This window comes from Pan paniscus, chromosome 9, assembly GCF_029289425.2.
Source record: "Pan paniscus chromosome 9, NHGRI_mPanPan1-v2.0_pri, whole genome shotgun sequence".
NCBI lineage: Eukaryota > Metazoa > Chordata > Mammalia > Primates > Hominidae > Pan > Pan paniscus.
The window spans coordinates 22,921,568-22,938,607 of record NC_073258.2 but is presented as its reverse complement, the minus strand read 5'-3'; the positions used below and the strand labels follow the sequence as shown (position 1 = coordinate 22,938,607).

The following is a 17,040-nucleotide window of genomic DNA, read 5'->3' as shown; positions in this document are numbered from 1 at the left end:
AAGGAGCTCTTCATTTCAGTAACTTGAGCAGAGTCCCCAGAGATCCTACCATGAGAGCCTCCTTTATCCTAGAGTGCCACTAAAGACACAGCAAGGGGCTCTGGTCAGTGCAATGCATCAAGGCCTATAGCACAGCTTGGGTAGCCACTCTGCTGTGATAACTATTACAAATTGAATGAGCTCTCTGAGGATATGCCACCTGGACTTCTGTGCCTTCGGGCAGAAGGATTGGGATACAGGTGATAGACAGATGGCTGCATGGAAGTGGGACATCAGTGCTGTTTGAGAATGCTCATTTTGATTAGTAAGGTATCTGAACTATTAAGGGGCAGGGGAACCAAAGTAGTATTTCTAGTGCTCCGGTTAGCTGAGAGTTACCTACACCTGGGAATGCTAAATAAATATGCAAATTTCTGCTTATCTACTCTGGTATAACTCAGTGTTTCTGCTGTTGGATAAGCATCTTTGTTTGGCTTCAGGATAGATTCTGAACATGAGTCACCGCTCCATAGGTGGCAATGCATATGGTGGCGAGATGGCTCTGAAGGGCTAACTTTCCTGGAAGCTGCTTTTCTAGAGTAGTTCCCCGAGAACATGCCCCCTTCGCTATGCCTATCATAAAAGCAAAACACAGCTTGGTCTCTTCACCAATCCCATCCTCAGCCCCTCAAAATTTTGATAAGACCAAGATTTAAGATGATCATTTTGGTAGAAATGCCTCTTTTAGAAGGGAGTGGTAAACTAAATCGAATAGTGTTAGGTCATTAAAGGGAACCTCTATTTGACTAAAGATCAAAACTTAGTTACCAAAGTTGGGTCAGCAAAAATGTCCTGAATGTCTATATGCCAGTGTTGCCCAGCAAGGAGGAAGTGGGGCTCGGGTTGAATGCAGGCCTGACCCCAAATCTCTGTCCTGTATTCTGCAGAGCCTCCATTATATCAAGGCAAGTAAGACAAGCCTGTAAAGCACATATAAAAATACATCCAGGTTCAGATGAGCAGGAAAGCTTCCCCAGTGGGTCTGGGAGAAGATCTCATAGGCCTTCTCCTGTGAGAGATGAGGCCCACCCGTCCCTGTGCCAGAGACAAGAATTAACACAACAGGTTAGAACCTGTTAGAGGTGCCCCTATCCTTGTTCAAATCGAAGGAAGTGAAAAAACACTGGAAACGAGAAATTTCAGAGGAAAACATGGGCAATTTGTTGGCTGCATTTTACACACCAGATAAACAACATTCTGTTTGAGTTTTTGCAATATCTCCCCAGAAATCCGTTTCCTGGAGCAGAAAAGAGTTCAGAATCATTTACTAACCTGGCCCACATCTCAGGATTCACAGTCTCTGGCAGGTTGGCCACTGGTTCCAAAAGAACTCAGTAATGTCACAAAAAGCAAAATGCCTAAGATCTTCTAGAAAATGGGACAGAACCTATCTGCTCCAACCACTCTGCTAGGAGGAAATGAGGTTACAGGACAGCTGGAAGTGACTCCAGTACCTCTAAGGACAAAACCCGTTTACCCTCTCACTTTCCCTCCCTGCCTCCCAGGGTATCTGAGAATTCTCAACCAGAGAGAGCCATTGCTTATCTCCTGGGGCCCCTCTAATTTAGTGCATTGCTGCGGAACCAAACACCCCTCAGGGTTTCACACTCTCTCCAGGGAGAGATAATTGCACCCGTGGAACGTGCTGGCTCTTTAACTCTTTGAGGCCGCTGGTGCACCATCAGCATGAATTGGCGCAGTAATGAATTATCCTTGGGGAGCCAGAAGAAATCTTAATATCCAAGAAGGTGACATTTCCAGGGCTTAGTTCTCTCACCACATCTGAGCCATTATCTGAGAATTGCAGTCAGCTCCTTGAAGGAAGATAACTGCACAGACAAGCCTCTCACAGGTACGCCCCTTGGTTGTCCAGGGCCACAGTCATGCCCCACAGCATGAGGCACATGACCAACACACTAGGCATCCCATAAATGTCTGAATTGAGAATGAGATCATAATGGTAAACAACAGACACAATGAAATCCCTTGATCACTGAAACCTACTAAATATACAAATCCTTTGTGGAACCAGGCTGGGTGAAAATGAAGAGTTAAACTAAAATCTTGAATGCTTTCTCTGCAAAATGCTGTCCTAGTAATGTGGATTAAGTGAAATAAAAATGAAAGCTCTTTGTCAACTTGAAAGCACCATACAAATGTTAGCCATTAATAAAAAGATCATTTGGGTACAGAGTAAACATTTATTCCACATGCCTCTCCACCCACCCAGCACGATCCAACATTTCTACCCACTGGGGAAAAAAACTGCAGGTCTGCATTGCTAACTAAGCAGAAGGCCCTGAAAGCACATTTGACCTAACAATCAGAAAAGTGCTTTGTAAGGAAAATGCTCCTCTGAAGTCAGTTCTCTCACTAAGCCTTGGTTTCGACAGGGCCTTCTGCAATGAATGTCATCCTACAGCAGCCTGTGCCCACATCAGCTCCTGAGGCAATGGTTTGCCTAATAAATTCTCTACTCATACCTAACAGGTATAACCCTTATTTCTATAGACTGGAGCTAAATTAAGAGGGGCAAGGTAAGAGGAAGGAAAGGCGAGGAGAAGGAAAGAGGGCTTTTAAAGCAATCCCTCCAGTTAGAGACCAGCCAGTTCTGACTCTGCAGTGAGCTTCCTACTTGAGCCTGCCTTGGTCCCTCTGTAAAGAAGGACCTGGGCTCCTCCACCCTCTATCCTGTTCCAGAAGGCCAGCTTCCCAGCATAGTATAAATTAGGAGCTTGTGACATGAGCCTGGGACCTGCCCTGCAACAGCAGGGTAACAACTGTCCTGTACCTTGGTCTGCCACATTCTCAATGTTGACTTTGCGTTCATTGGCCATGAAGCCGATAACGGAGAAGATGACGAAGCCGGCAAAGATGCTTGTGGCACTGTTGGTGCAGGTGACAATTAGAGTGTCCCTGGAAGGAAGAGACCAGAGTTTTCCATTAGGTGTGCTTGGTGAGTGGAAAGGGACAAGGGGAAGGACACACAAATGTGTGCCCACTTGTTTGTCTGCACATGTGTAGGCATATACGTGTACGTTCATGTCCTAACCACAGGCTCCCTTGGGCTCACTTAAAAAGCACCAAAAGGCTCAGACGATATCCCCTAATAGCCCTGATTCAGGGCCTCTGGGCCAAAGCTCTGACTCCACGATCTATATAAATGGGTCTCAACTCATCTGCTGTGGTCTGAATCCCCCCATCTCAAATTCATTGGCTGAAACTTAATCCACAATTTGATAGTATTAAGAGGTGGGGGCTTTAGAAAAGTGATTAAGTCATGAAGACAGAGCCAACTCATGGGATTAGTGCCCTTATAAAATAGGCTGAAGGGAATGTGTCTGCCTCTTCCACCATATGAAGACACAGCAACAAGGTGCCATCTTTGAAACAGAGAGCAGCCCTCCAGACACTGAATATTCTGGCACCTTGAACTTGGACTTCCCAGCCTCCAGAACAGTGAGCAATAAATTTCTGTTGTTTATAGCCAAAAGTCAGTTAAAGATACAAAAATATAGCTAGATAGGAGAAATAAACTCTAGTATTCTATAGCACTATAGGATGACTATATTAACAACCATCCCAGCCGGGCACGGTGGCTCATACCTGTAATCCCGGCACTTTGGGAGGCCAAGGCAGGTGGATCACCTGAGGTCAGGAGTTCGAGACCAGCCTCACCAACATGGTGAAACCCCGTGTCTACCAAATACACACACACAAAAAAAAATTAGTGGGGCATGGTGGCACATGCCCGCAATCCCAGCTACTTGGGAGGCTGACGCAGGAGAATTGCTTGAACCTGGGAGGTGGAGGTTGCAGTGAGCTGAGATTGGCCATTGCACTCCAGCCTGGGCAACAAGAGCAAAACTCCATCTCAAAAAAAAAAAAAAAAAATCATCCTACAGCACTATGAGATGACTATATTAACAACAATTTATTTTATGTTTTCAAACAGCTAGAAGAATGAACTGTCAGTGTTTTCAACACAAAGAAATGATAAATGTTTGAGGTAGTAGATATGCTAATTACCCTGATTTGATCATTACACATTGTATACATGTACCAAAATATCATACTGTACTCCATAAATATGCATAATTACTATGTGTCATTTAAAAATAATAAAAGCAAAAAATGTATAAAGAAAAAATATTACTCAGTCTATGGCATTTTGTTAGACAATCTGAACAAACTAAGACATTATGCCAGGGGCAGAGGTAAATCTGTCCATCAGAACAGAAATTGAGGAGATGGGGCCTTGGTCGGCTCCAGGACAGGAACTATGTGTGAGGGAAGAGAAGGCAGTGGGAAAGTCAAATGACCCTAAAATGTGAGGGTAGCCTGGAGTTGGGACACACAGGGTTGAGAAGGACAAAGGGGCAGGGGAGGGAAGAGAGCCCAGTGTCTCTACCTTCATCGCAGAGCCTGCTGCTGGTAAGATAGCCAGGGTTTCCCAGTCTACCTTCAGTCATCCTAGATTCAAATGTGAGGTCACAGCTAGACGGGCTACACTGTAACCCAGGGCTACACTGAAATCCTGGTTCTCCTGCCTTTTAGTGGCATGACCTTGAGCAATCCACTTCCTTTCCACTCTGATTTGAAATGGCAGCAATGAGTCTATCTGTCATAGGCTGTTGCCAGGAGAGAATGAGATGATACCTGTACTATGCACCGCCTAGCACAGAGCAAGTGTGCAGCAAATGATCCACCTTGTCTGACCCCTTAGTTTACTGAAGAGGAAACTGAGGCCCAGGGAAAGGTAATGGACTAATTAATAGTGTGGGCCAGGATATGAATCTAGATTTTCAAGCTCTCAGCCTGGGTTATTTCTGCCACACCACAGCCTCATTTCTAATAAAGAAGATAGCAATGCTTCACCCTTTAATGGTGTTCAGACTGATTTGGGTCAATGGTTAATGAGCAGTTGTGACTAATGAAGTTTAAATACCATAGTCTGTTACTCAAGGTCATTTTGAACTGAATTGTGTCTTCCTACCACTCCCCTACCCCTACCAAATTCATATTTTGTCATCCTAATCACTAGTATCTCAGAATGTGACTGTATTTGGAGATAGGGCCTTTAAAGAGGTAATTAAGTTAAATGAAGTCATTAGAGTGGTCCCTGATCCAATGTGACTGATATGACTGGGGTCTTTATAAGAAGAGGAGATTAGGTCACAGCCCCACACAGAGGGAAGACCATCTGAAGGCACAGTCCATTGTATCCACAGACTAGGTAGCTCACAAATGACTATCACAGAACACAGCCAACTGCACAGTGACCTGCAGACAAACTTGCTTCCATCCTATAAATAGCCACTGAGCCTCCACCATGTGTCAGAGCCAGGTGTGTAAGTGAGGGTCCAGGCCTTCAGAAGATAGTGCCTAGGCCTTAGCAGGTGGTTTCTCCTAGGCCAGAGGCAAATCTTTAGCTCTCCCTAAGATGAAATGTGAGGATGTGGCCTCAGGTGTCTGATAACTCAGTCCATTCTTCTGTCCCACTCACCAGCTATGCCCAGATCTTGTAGTACCTCTACATACCTGTAGCAGTTGTTGTGGAATTTGTTGTAAGAAGAGAGAGTGATCAGGCCTCCCCATGCAGCAGATAAAGAGAAGAAAATCTGAGTGGCAGCATCTTTCCACACCTGAGAGGCAGAAGGGAAAGAGATTCAAGATCCATGAAGGAGACTGGCCCCAGGGGAGAGGAGTCACACACCCAGTGCCATATCATGTTTCCAGGGGAAACATCAGGGACAAGATGACCCCCGACATCAACATCAATGAGAACATAAATCACTTGTGCTGGAAACCAAAGGCATAGTCAATTACCTGGGAGATTTTAACTTCCTCTATCAAAGGTGAGGAACTCAATAAACTACACTACATACCATGCTCATATGTTCTCTCCTGTAAAGCTAAACGGAAGGGAGAGTCCTTCCTTTAGGTCAATACACTCTCAGAAAATAATAATTTACAACAGAAAAATATAACAACAGATGCAAAATCAAAACCCTTTTTAACTGACATTTCTGCAGATTACAACTGCTATTAAATTTCTGAAACTCTGTAGCCCCAATCTCAGTAAAGCAACCTCTATGCTGCTGCAGACTTTATAGTGTCACATCCTACCTGCTATTAAGTGGAGACTTTCTGTTTTGTGCAATCAAACTCAATCCTAGCTATGCATTCTTAACACACCCTGGAAAAGCAGAGTTTTCCTTTAAGGTGAGAAAATTCAGTTCCCCTTCAACAATCACCCCCTCATTTGTAGTTTTTGAATTGGAAATTTTAGAGTTAGATATGCCTGTACAGAATATGCAAAGACAAAGTTCAGCTTGTGGTGGCCCTGTGTGGGTGTACAAAAGTATTCAGATGTGTCTGAGCCCTTAAAGGGTTCAGGTAAAAATATTTTTAAAATAGAATCGCTTGTGGTTTACACTAAGTGCTGTTATTTTCCCACCAGCAAAACTACCCTTCCGACACTCTATAATTAGCAACAGATAAGTGATGTGAGTTGGCCCAAAGCTATTAAGGGGATTTCATTCTTCATTTTCGGCCTCTACTATAACCCCAGATGTAGGACAACTATTCCAGGAATCTAAAAACCCTCAGTTGTCCACTTCTCATTAAATATTTCCTGAGTGCATAATGTACCAAGATCATCAGGCTCTTATAAAAGCACACACTGGGATTCCCTGGAGGAGGAAGTCTAACCCTTTTTGCCCAAGCCTCCCAGAGGGCCACTCCCCCAGGGCTGGTTATAGATAAAATTAGAAGCCCACCGTGGCATCTGTGAGTTTCTCCCACTTGGGTGTGATGAAGTACCAGATCCCAGCTCCAGCTCCAGGCAGGGTGACTCCTCGGATGAGGAGGATCACGAGTACGACATACGGGAACGTGGCCGTGAAGTACACCACCTAGAAAAGCCATGGGCAGAGGGGCTGGAAGAAGCAGCCCTGCAGAGTGCACCTGTGTAGAAGGAGCATTGCTCGGGGAAGAGTGGGGCTGCGCATGACAGAGAGCACATCAGGGTAGTTCTCCCCAAATGCAGCCAGGGCTGGGGAAGCAGGGAAGGCACTGGGACCAAAGGTGAGTCAGAGAGAGCTAGAAATAAAGCCTCTTAGGAGAGACCCAAGGCTGTGGGGTGAGTCGGCCTACAGCCAGAAGGCTGGGGGAGATGTCACCCAGCCCAGCTGATGAGTACACAACTCCTTAGGGAACCACAGAGAGAAGGAGGGAGGGGGGCTCTGTGCCCACGCCCGCTAGAGCACCAAAATTCCACCATTGAAGATGAATCCTATTAGCTTAAGCTTTCCATCCCTGTTTATACACATACCTAAGTGAGGCAGTCCCATAAGGTCAGAAGAACATGATATTAGAATTAGACGCATTTAGGGTCAAATGAAACTGTACATCTGGCACTGACTAGCTGTGTGACCTTAGACATTTATTAAGCTCACTGAATCTTAGTTTCAGTATCTGTAAATCAAGGATAATAGCACCTTTCTTACAGATAATCGTGAGGATTCAATGAGCTAATGCATGGATAGGACCTAGCATGGTGCCTGATTTATAACAGCAGGTCATTAAATGACATTAAGTTCAACAAATATTTATTGAGGGCCTCCTATGAGCTGGGCACTATGCCAGGCATCAGCTGCATAAAGATGAAGGGACTCCTAACCTAGAAGACACAAAGACAGTGTCTGAATAATGAGCTAGGGAATTACACAGAGGGCACTATGGAAGTTCAGGGAAGGGCATTGTGCCCAACCTGGGCGTCTACTAAGAAGTTCACGGAGATGACACTGAACTGGACAAGTGCAGCTTAGAGGAGGAGAGGCAAGGTGGGAAGGTGAAGGAAGCACATGGGCAAGGCAGGTGTGTGAGGCAAAGCCCTACTCACTGACTATCAGCACAGCATAAAGTTGAGGCTAAGAGTAGGGCGTGGGGGGCTAGAGACATTGGAGGACACCACGTCACGGGAAGCCTTGAATGCCAGCAAAAGGGTACTGCTGGATGCTGGAAGAGAGGGAGGGACCAGCGTCAAGAAACATTTGGGAGGCCGGGCGCAGTGGCTTATGCCTGTAATCCCAACACTTTGGGAGGTCAAGGCGGGCAGATCACCTGAGGTCAGGAGTTCAAGACCAGCCTGGCCAATATGGCAAAACCCCATCTCTACTAAAAATACAAAAATTAGCCGGGTGTGGTGGCAGGCTCCTGTAATCCCAGTTATTCAGGAGGCTGAGGCAGGAAAATCACTTGAACCCAGGAGGCGGAGGTTGCAGTGAGCAGAGATCACGCCATTGCACTCCAGACTGGGTGACAAGAGCAAAACTCCATCTCAAAAGAAAGAAAGAAAGAAAGAAACATTTGGGAGGTAACATTAGCAGAACTTGGGGGTTAGTTGAACATGGTAGGTAGGAGGACCTTTCCTTCCGTACCTGTCCATCAAACCTCAAGGTGAAGGTAGGGCTTGGGACCAGGATTTGGCAGAAGCAGAAGGAGCAGTGTGAGAGCTCAGGCTCTGCAGTCCCACGAGCCTGGGTCCAAATCCTGACTCCAGCACTTATGAACTGTGTCACCAAATCCTGACTCCAGCACTCACTGAGGCAGCAACTTAACCTCTCTGAGTCTCTGACCCTCAGTGTCCACACCTGCAAAGTGGCAACAACAGTAGATTCTTCATGGGGCTATTGGAAGAGTACAGTGTTACTTACAATCCACACAAAGTGGAACAGGCCCAGGGCACTGGAAACAGAAGTACCATTTCACAGTCTGGCCTAGGACTCCCCAGTCCTCAAGTTAATCGCACTGACAGCGCTCGACTCACAGGTAGGCTACATTCCAAAAAGTGCATTAAAAGACACTTGAGAGGCTGAGGTTAAGCTCCCATCCAGGCCCACTCTGGGCTCTCGGGATCCATGGGGTGACGGCTGTTGGTTCAGGGCCACCTCCATTTCCACCTGCAGTCCTTCCTCTGAGGGCAACTGGAATACCTGCCCCCATGAGAGGGACACAGGGCACCTGCCACACGCTGCCTGCACAGACTCGAGTACATGGTAGGGGGCTCCAGCATGGTAGTGAGTGAGATTTCAGGAGATGAGGACGGATTCAAGGACTCACAGGGGGAGATGATTTGGGAAAGTTTAGAGCTGAGATGAAGAAATAACTCTTGGGGGCCGGGCGCGGTGGCTCACACCTGTAATCCAGCAATTTGGGAGGCTGAGGCAGGCGGGTCACTTGAGGTCAGGAGATCGAGACCAGCCTGGGCAACATAGTGAAACCCCATCTCTACAAAAATACAAAAATTAACCGGGCATGGTGGTGCATGCCTGTAGTCCCAGCTACTCAGGAGGCTGAAGCAGGTGAATTGCTTGAACTCAGGAGGCAGAGGCTGCAGTGAGCCGATATCACACCACTGCACTCCAGCCTGAGTGACAGAGTGAGACTCTGTCTCAAAAATATATATATATATAATATATATATATAAAACCCTTGGGGTCATTCCACTTGTTCAAATGAATATACATACTTATATATATATATTTAGAGCAACTAATATGTGCCAGCCAGTTAAGCGTTCAGGTCCTGTCCGTAAACAAAGCAAAGATTTCTGTCCTGAATAGCTTCCATTCTAGCTGGGGAGAGAGTCAACCAACAATAATCGTGATAAGTATTATTTGTGGCATATTAGAAGGTGATATGTGGATTGAAAAAGTGAAAAATTAGAGCTGGGTAAGTGGAGTGGGGTGTGGGGAGGATGGTTGGGAAGGCTTCAGGGAGAAGTTGGTCAAGGAAGAAAGTCAGGGTGAGCCAACTGGATGTCTGGGAGAACATTTCAGATGGAGGGAACAGTTGGAATCATGGCCCTAAGAAGGGAGTGTGCCTGGCTCCTAGGAACAGCAAAGAGGCCAGTGTGGCAAGAGAGGGGGCACAGGTGGGAGAGATCGGCAAGGTGGGAGTAGGGAGGGGCAGACTAGGTGGGGCCAGGCAGAGCTCTCACTCTGTGGGCAACAGGGCTACGGCAGGGACTCAGGAAGAGGGGTAACAGGATCTAACATTTGCACAGAATCACCCAGTTGCTATGTAGCAAGAATATTGCAGGGTTAACAGTAAGGAGGCCTCAGCAGCCAGCAGGCAAGGGACAAAGAATGGGGATGGCTCCAGCCAGGGTGTTGTCGCTGGAGCTGGTGAGAAACAGATGCCAGATACATTTTCAAGAGGAGCCCCCAGACTTCATGGGGAGTGTGAGAGAAAGAGAAGAGTCAAGGTGACTCCCAAGTGTTTTGGCCTCAGCAACTGAAAGGGTGGAGTTGCCATGAACTGAAATGGGGAAGTTACTTCTGTCTCTAAACTCAATTACTCAAGGCCAAACTCTTTCTTCCTGAAACTCTTTCTTCCTGGCTGCAGGTTCAGAGCTGCCAGAGGTGGGCTACACTCCTTTTCTCTCCACTGTGACACTGCTGACCGGGACACATTTTTCCTGCACCACAGAACAGCAGTCTCTCCTCCCTCCTTGTCTCAAAGAACTTGCAGTGCTAGGGATGGAAGGGAGGAGCAGCAGCCAGCTCCTCTCTATTTCTTCCAAACCTGCTTCTCTCCTTCCATCCCCTTGAAGTCTAAGGAGAAGTGAAGCCCTTCCACACGTGGATGTTAGGAAATCCAAGGGCATCTGACGTCTCAGGGCTGGCCTCACAGCTGTCAGGTGGGGCTGGGAAGATGAGATACTACAAGGGCAGGCCCTGACCAGCCTGACTTTCCTGCCCCCAAAACAGCATGGGGATGGGATGGGAGACAACTAAGGAGTATCCTTTCCATCCTCTGACCACCTGGGGCTGGTGAGAAATGAGGATGGAAGGAAGAGGTGACGGAGAGGACATGACCCAGACAGCGGTGGCTTTTAGAAGGAAATCTCCAAGGCTGGCATGAGTTTAAGAGACAGCTGTTCCCATTTCACTGTTGGAGGCTGTTTAGACACCATCACTCCTGAGTTCCCTCTGTGGCCAGGTATATTTGTCCCATTTTGCAGAGAAGTTAACTGAGGTTCAGGTTAAGCATCTCACAAGGGATTAAATATCTCGTTCAAGGTCTTGAGACAAGACTTAAGCCCAAAGCTTCCCCATTCCAAAGCCACTCTTTCCATGAACGCCATTCTATGGGCCACATGATGAGAAATGCGTATGGCAGGGCCAGGACTAGGGGGAGGCAAGTGAGACAGGAGGCATCTAGGGTGCAAAATTTACAGAGGCATTCACTGTCAGGTGCCGGCCCTGCACTTCAGGAACCTGAGAGTGAGTGCCTCTCAATTTTGCACACTAGGCACTGGCTCACCTCACCCAGGTGATGCCTTCATTTTTTAGATGGTGATCATGGTGAACTGAGAGGGCCAACAGTTTGGTTTATAAATCCTGGGAATGCCTCAAATGTGAGTCAGGTGTGCATTGGAGGTTTCTGCACAGCTAGTTCCCCTGTGTCAGGGGAGATTCAGAATGCACCTGTTTCCACATTGTATTGTCAGAGGAGTTAAACTCGAACAGTAGTGAATTACACTTGACAGGAGTGACACTGACTCGCCCATCTGAACCTGTTGGCCTGACACCTCCAGGCATCCTTCTCACCATGGGACCCCTGAACAGGTGGTAAAGGCCCAACAGCCTGTACGAGCTAATTAGGTTAGCTTTGCTTGGTTGCCACAACTCTCAGGCAGAGGCGCCCCTGAGGGCAGGTGGGCTGCATTTGACCTTCAGGCTGCCTGCTGGTCGCCTGTGCCTCTGGAATTCTAGCTGCTGGAAAACAGCCTCCAACAGTGAAATAGGAAGACCTGTCTCAGAGGAAGCAACCTGCCAGTCCTGTCTCCTGAGGCCCTAAACAAGAGGAACTGAGTTTATCTGGCTGCAGGAAGACGACATCTCTTTTGCATAAAAATGACAGTGTTCCTGGGATTTCAATCACAAAGGAGTTCATCATAAAGCACCTTCAGCTGTGCATCCACCTTGGCTCCCAAATAATGCTCCATGATTAATGTCTGCACAGCCCAGGGCAGGATAGTAAATTGTGATTCATTATTTCTGGTGGTATTCTTCATTTAAAATAAAAATTGATCATTGATCTCTGGTTGGAAACTTTTCTCAATGAAGCAGAGAGATAAGTTGGCAGATCTAAATGAAAAACATATCTGCTCAAAACTTCCTATTCCAGAAAGCCTATAAAATCTATCACCAAGAATTAGATTCTAAATCAGTGGAAAGAACTGGCTGCAATGCCATTCCAAAAGAGCACAGACTAATAAGATAAAAAGAATCCTAGAGAATATTCTGACTCTTGATTTTGCAAATGAAGACAATGAGGCTGTAATATATCCTGTGACTTGCCCAAAGTCACACAGCAAGACAGCAGAGACTGGGTAGAAATGCAGATTCTGATTTACTGTGGGGGGATTTTTTCCCCCGCTATATGAAAATGATGACTCCACAATTCCTCATTTACTATCTATTCTTAATAACTCCTTCTTGGGAGAGAATGTCTTGTATTAGAAGAAGTCTAGGCCAGCTGGGCACAATAACTCACACCTGTAATCCTAGCACCTTGGGAGGCTAAGGTAGGGGGATCACCTGAGATCAAGAGGTCAAGACTAGCCTGGCCAACACGGTGAAATCCTGTCTCTACTAAAAATACAAAAAAATTGGCTGGGCGTGGTGGTGGGCTCCTGTAATCCCAGCTCCTCAGGAGTCTGAGGCAGGACAATCACTTGAACCCAGGAGGTGGAGGTTGCAGTGAGCCAAGATGGCACCACTGCACTCCAGCCTGGGTGACAAAGCGAGACTCCATCTCAATAAAAAAATAAAAAATAAATATAAATAAAAATAAAAAAGTCTAGGCTTCAAAGCCAGATAGACCTGGGTTCAAATCCCACTACTTCCACTTAAAAGCTCTGTGACTTCAGGCAATTCACTCTACTTTGACAAGCCTCAGTCTCTCTCTCTCTACAAAATGGGAATCAATGTGCTTCTAATGCATGTGAAGCAGCCAGCACAGTGCCTGGCACACAGTGTTCAACAAAGCTCTCTTTCTCTTCCAATCTCCCAACAAAGCCACTGCTGTGGAGATGTCAAAGTGGCACAATACCCAGTCAATACAGCAGCCATTCAGAATAATGAACATGAAAGGAGATAATGTTAATAACTGACCATACACCAGGTAGTAGCATGCATGTCTCACTTCATCCTTACAGCAATCCTAAGTATTATGCACTATTATCCCCTATTTACAGATGAGGAAATGGGTTTCAAAGGTTAAATAGCTTGTCCAGAGTCACACAACTAGAAAGTGATAGAGCCAGGATTTGAACTAAGATTGGTCTGACTCTGGAGCCACAGGCCATCCTTCCTCACATCATTAAAAGGTGCTGTTCTCACCCTCCTCACCTATCACCTCTCCTCCTGCAGTCTCACCTTCCAGCCTATACTACTAGACACCTATCTGGCCACTCACATCATGGTTGAGGTCAGCTTGTCTCCATTTCTGGCCATAAGTGACAGTCTTGCCCATGGGATTTTGATTGAGTATATACTTGGCTAGTCTTGCTGAGCAATTGCTTGGCTGGGCCCTTTGGAGATGATGAAACTCCCACCCAAGCTCAGCTCCAAGCCACAGAAGGTGAGGGGTCCAGGAAACCTCAGGCCATGCTCGGTATTGTCATAAGGGTCAAGTTAACATTTCCCATCTCCCTGTAACCTTAGAAAAACAATCAATCCAGTCTCATGGTACTCACTCAGAGCCAGCAGGTTCCTCAGGGGTCACTGAATCCCAGTTCTCTTTTTACAGAAGGGGAAACTGAGGTCACAGAGTAGAAGTGCTCCCAAACCTCCAGCTCACCCAGCAAGTGTTCCAACAGAATAATCTTAGAATTAGAGGACCTTAGACATCACCCAGTCCAATTACCCTCACCTTAGAAATGAGGAAACTGAGGACTTCTAAAATAGCTAGGAAAATGTGCTTTTCATTTATTGGCCAAAAAAAAAAAAAGCAATTAAAGCTAAGAGCAAAATCAGAAGCTCAGCCATGTTTCACCACCCAAGTAGAGATATACCTACACAGCAAACACCATGAGAAGTCCCCAAGGACAAGGGCTCAGGTCTCCTCACTCCTGGGCTGGTTCTCTCTAGCTGACCTGATTCTCCCCACACTCTGTGATTTAAGGCATACCACCCACCTCAGGTAACCCTGACAAACCTTCCAGAATCCACCACTCAAGTCCCTGTGGAACTACATGACATGAAAAGCAAGCACTAATAAGAGCTGTAATCAAAAATGTCCATGTCCCCAGGGAGAAGACAGTTCGGTCTATGTGGCTAATAGATGCTGGGATTGCGTGCCTAATGGGGGATGCAAAGCATGCCTGGGGGTGAAAGATGGCACTGACTACCCTCCCGATGAGACCCAACCTTTCAGAAGTTGGTTGATTGTAACATAATCGCAGAAATCCTTGGCCTGGATAATCAAACCAAGTCTCAACTCCACAACCTATGGTCTCAGAATCCCCCATTACATCCTCATTCCTTGAGCCTTAAAGACATTTTTGTTTCATCCTAAAACATGCAAATACCTCCTGGCGTAATTAAATATTATTGCATGTGATCAGAATAACTGGTTAACTCTTCAGTAGGTTTTTCTTTGTGTGTGTGTGTGTGTGTGTGTGTGTGTGTGTGTGTGTCGGGCGGGACACGGTCTCACTCTGTCACCCTGTCACTCTGAAGTGCAGTGATGCCATCTTAGCTCACCGCAATCTCCGCCTCCCGGGTTCGAGTGATTCTCCTGCCTCAGCCTCCCAAGTAGCAGGGACTACAGGTGCCCCCCACCATGCCCAGCTAATTTTTGTATTTTTCGTAGAGACGGGGTTTCACCATGTTGGCCAGGGTGGTCTCGAACTCCAGGCTTCATATGATCCACCCGCCTCAGCCTCCCAAAGTGCTGGGATTACAGGCCTGAGCCACTGCACCCAACCTTCAGTAGGTTTTTCTAAGGCTGCAAGGAGATGAAGAAACGTTACTGTGACCCCTACAACAATGCCCACTGTGGCCTGAGGTTCGACGGGCTCCTCTCTTTCTGTGGCTTGGAACTGAGCTTGGGTGGGAGTTTCACCATCTCCAAAGGGCCCAGCCATGCGATCACTAACTGACCCTTACCAAGTAATTGCTCAGCCAAAATTCCATGGGCAGGACCATCTTCCTTTAGTGCTAGGGGCACATGGGGTAGAAGAGTGTCAAACTTAGAGTTGAAAGAAAGGCAAGGAAGGCCATGAACATGGTGGCCGGGAGTGAGGAGAGGGAATCTACTACACAGTTTTGATCTTCAGCCAGCTTCTTGGCAGAAGCAATAGCTAACTTGGCAGCCAGACCAAGAGGCAAAAAGCCAGCAGCACAAATTCTAGAGTTTAGGGAAAGTGACTGAATGATATCAGGGAGGTTCCTTCTGCTGAATGAGTGGCAGCCCCTGAGAGGAAAGGAAGGAAATCCTAATCAGAGTACCCCCACCATCCCTTGAGAGCTCTGTATCTATGTGTCTCATTTAACCCTTAAAACAGCCCTGCAAGAAAGGTGTTATCATCCCCATTTTGCAGATGAAAGTGAAGTCACAGCCCCTCAGCTGCTCCAGGGCAGAGTCAGAATTAGCATCCACAGCTCCTGACTCTCTTTCCAGTGCTCTGCCTGCTCCCCAAAGCAACCGCCCCTGGGTGTCGCACAGCTTTCTCTTACTGAGATAAATCCAAGTGCTTACTTTTCCTGAAGTCTTGATTCCTTTAGCCAACGATGCATACACAATGACCCAAGCCAGGAAGAGGCAGAGAGCTAGTGGCCACCTGATCTCGCCAGGATATTCAATCCCTGCAGAAATCTTCAGCACAAAGTACCTGAGAGTTGGAGGGAGGGATGGGGGGAGTGATAGAAAGAAGGAGAGAGGGAGGTGACAGGCAGCAGGCTTTAAGCCTCCAGTAGAGCCAGGAGGCTTGCACAAAACCCCAGCATCCTCCACCCACCCCACCATCAGGAACCTAATCATATCAGGCTGTGGGGAATTTGCTGGTCTGGGCTCTTGCCCACAGCCATCTGCAAAGACTCCAGCTGGATTTACTGTGCTCTTGATTATGTGCTGGGAGGCTGCTCATGGCCCTGGGCAGGCTTCAGGACAAGGCTGTCAGTTCCATTGTCACTAGCACAACCCCAGGAGAAGTGCAACAGAAACTCTGAACCATCAAGGGTGATTTTTGTGTGTTTTCTGTATTGCTCTACTCTTTTATGAGAATTTATTCTGGTAGTATTTGTGTGATTTTAATTTTAAAAATTAGTACATAGTGGAAACTGCATATGCTAAATGACAAAAAATGTGGCCCTGGATTGTAGTTCAAGTTGTGTGGGCATGTCCTGAGGCTGAGGTTGGCTTAATTACAAAAGCAGGGCTGCCTAGACCTTGCTCAAGCAAAACATTCTAAGACAGATGAGCAGCTGCCAACAGAAGAGGCCACTGGTCAGCTGTAGCTGCTGCTGGCAACTCATTTAGATAATGAAGACATCGTGGCCTGCCTGGCCAAATGGCTAGCAGGGCAGCCTCACCCCTGAGGAAAGGAGGCAGCTTCAGGGACAGTGCCTGATAACAGACTCAGACAATTCTTTCTACTCCGCAACCATCTAGCCATACATCCTCTGTAAAACTGCTGTGTTTGTAGGTTGACGTTTTTCTGTGATCTAAAGGAAAGGCAAGCCAGCATCCAGGCTCTGTAGGACTGTAGGAATGATGGCCCAGAGAATTCTGACCTGCTGAAGGAAATGTAGGCAGCAGCCCCACTCCTGGTCCAGCTGGCTAGCTTGAGAGGCTGTTTGGCAACACACAGACATGCTTTTCATAACAGTGATGGCCAACCCTGCGCAGACAGAGCCTCTTTCAGGCCCAAACCCTGGCACAACCTGGGCTCAGAGTTGACTAGGGAAGACCAAGGCTGGA

General features: G+C 46.9%; 1 protein-coding gene across 2 annotated transcripts in view; it reads right to left on the bottom strand.

The window, feature by feature from the left end:
* The window catches only part of SLC6A5 (solute carrier family 6 member 5), a 57,883-nt gene that overhangs the window by 25,311 nt on the left and 15,532 nt on the right, over window positions 1–17,040 (bottom strand). For both annotated transcript variants that reach the window (XM_057299125.2, XM_055094237.2), the window contains exons 6-9: window positions 15,820–15,952; window positions 6,822–6,956; window positions 5,581–5,684; window positions 2,831–2,955 (exon numbers count right to left, since the gene is read on the bottom strand). In XM_057299125.2, coding sequence (XP_057155108.1) covers window positions 2,831–2,955; window positions 5,581–5,684; window positions 6,822–6,956; window positions 15,820–15,952 — 497 coding nt within the window. The remainder of the gene's footprint in view (window positions 1–2,830; window positions 2,956–5,580; window positions 5,685–6,821; window positions 6,957–15,819; window positions 15,953–17,040) is intronic.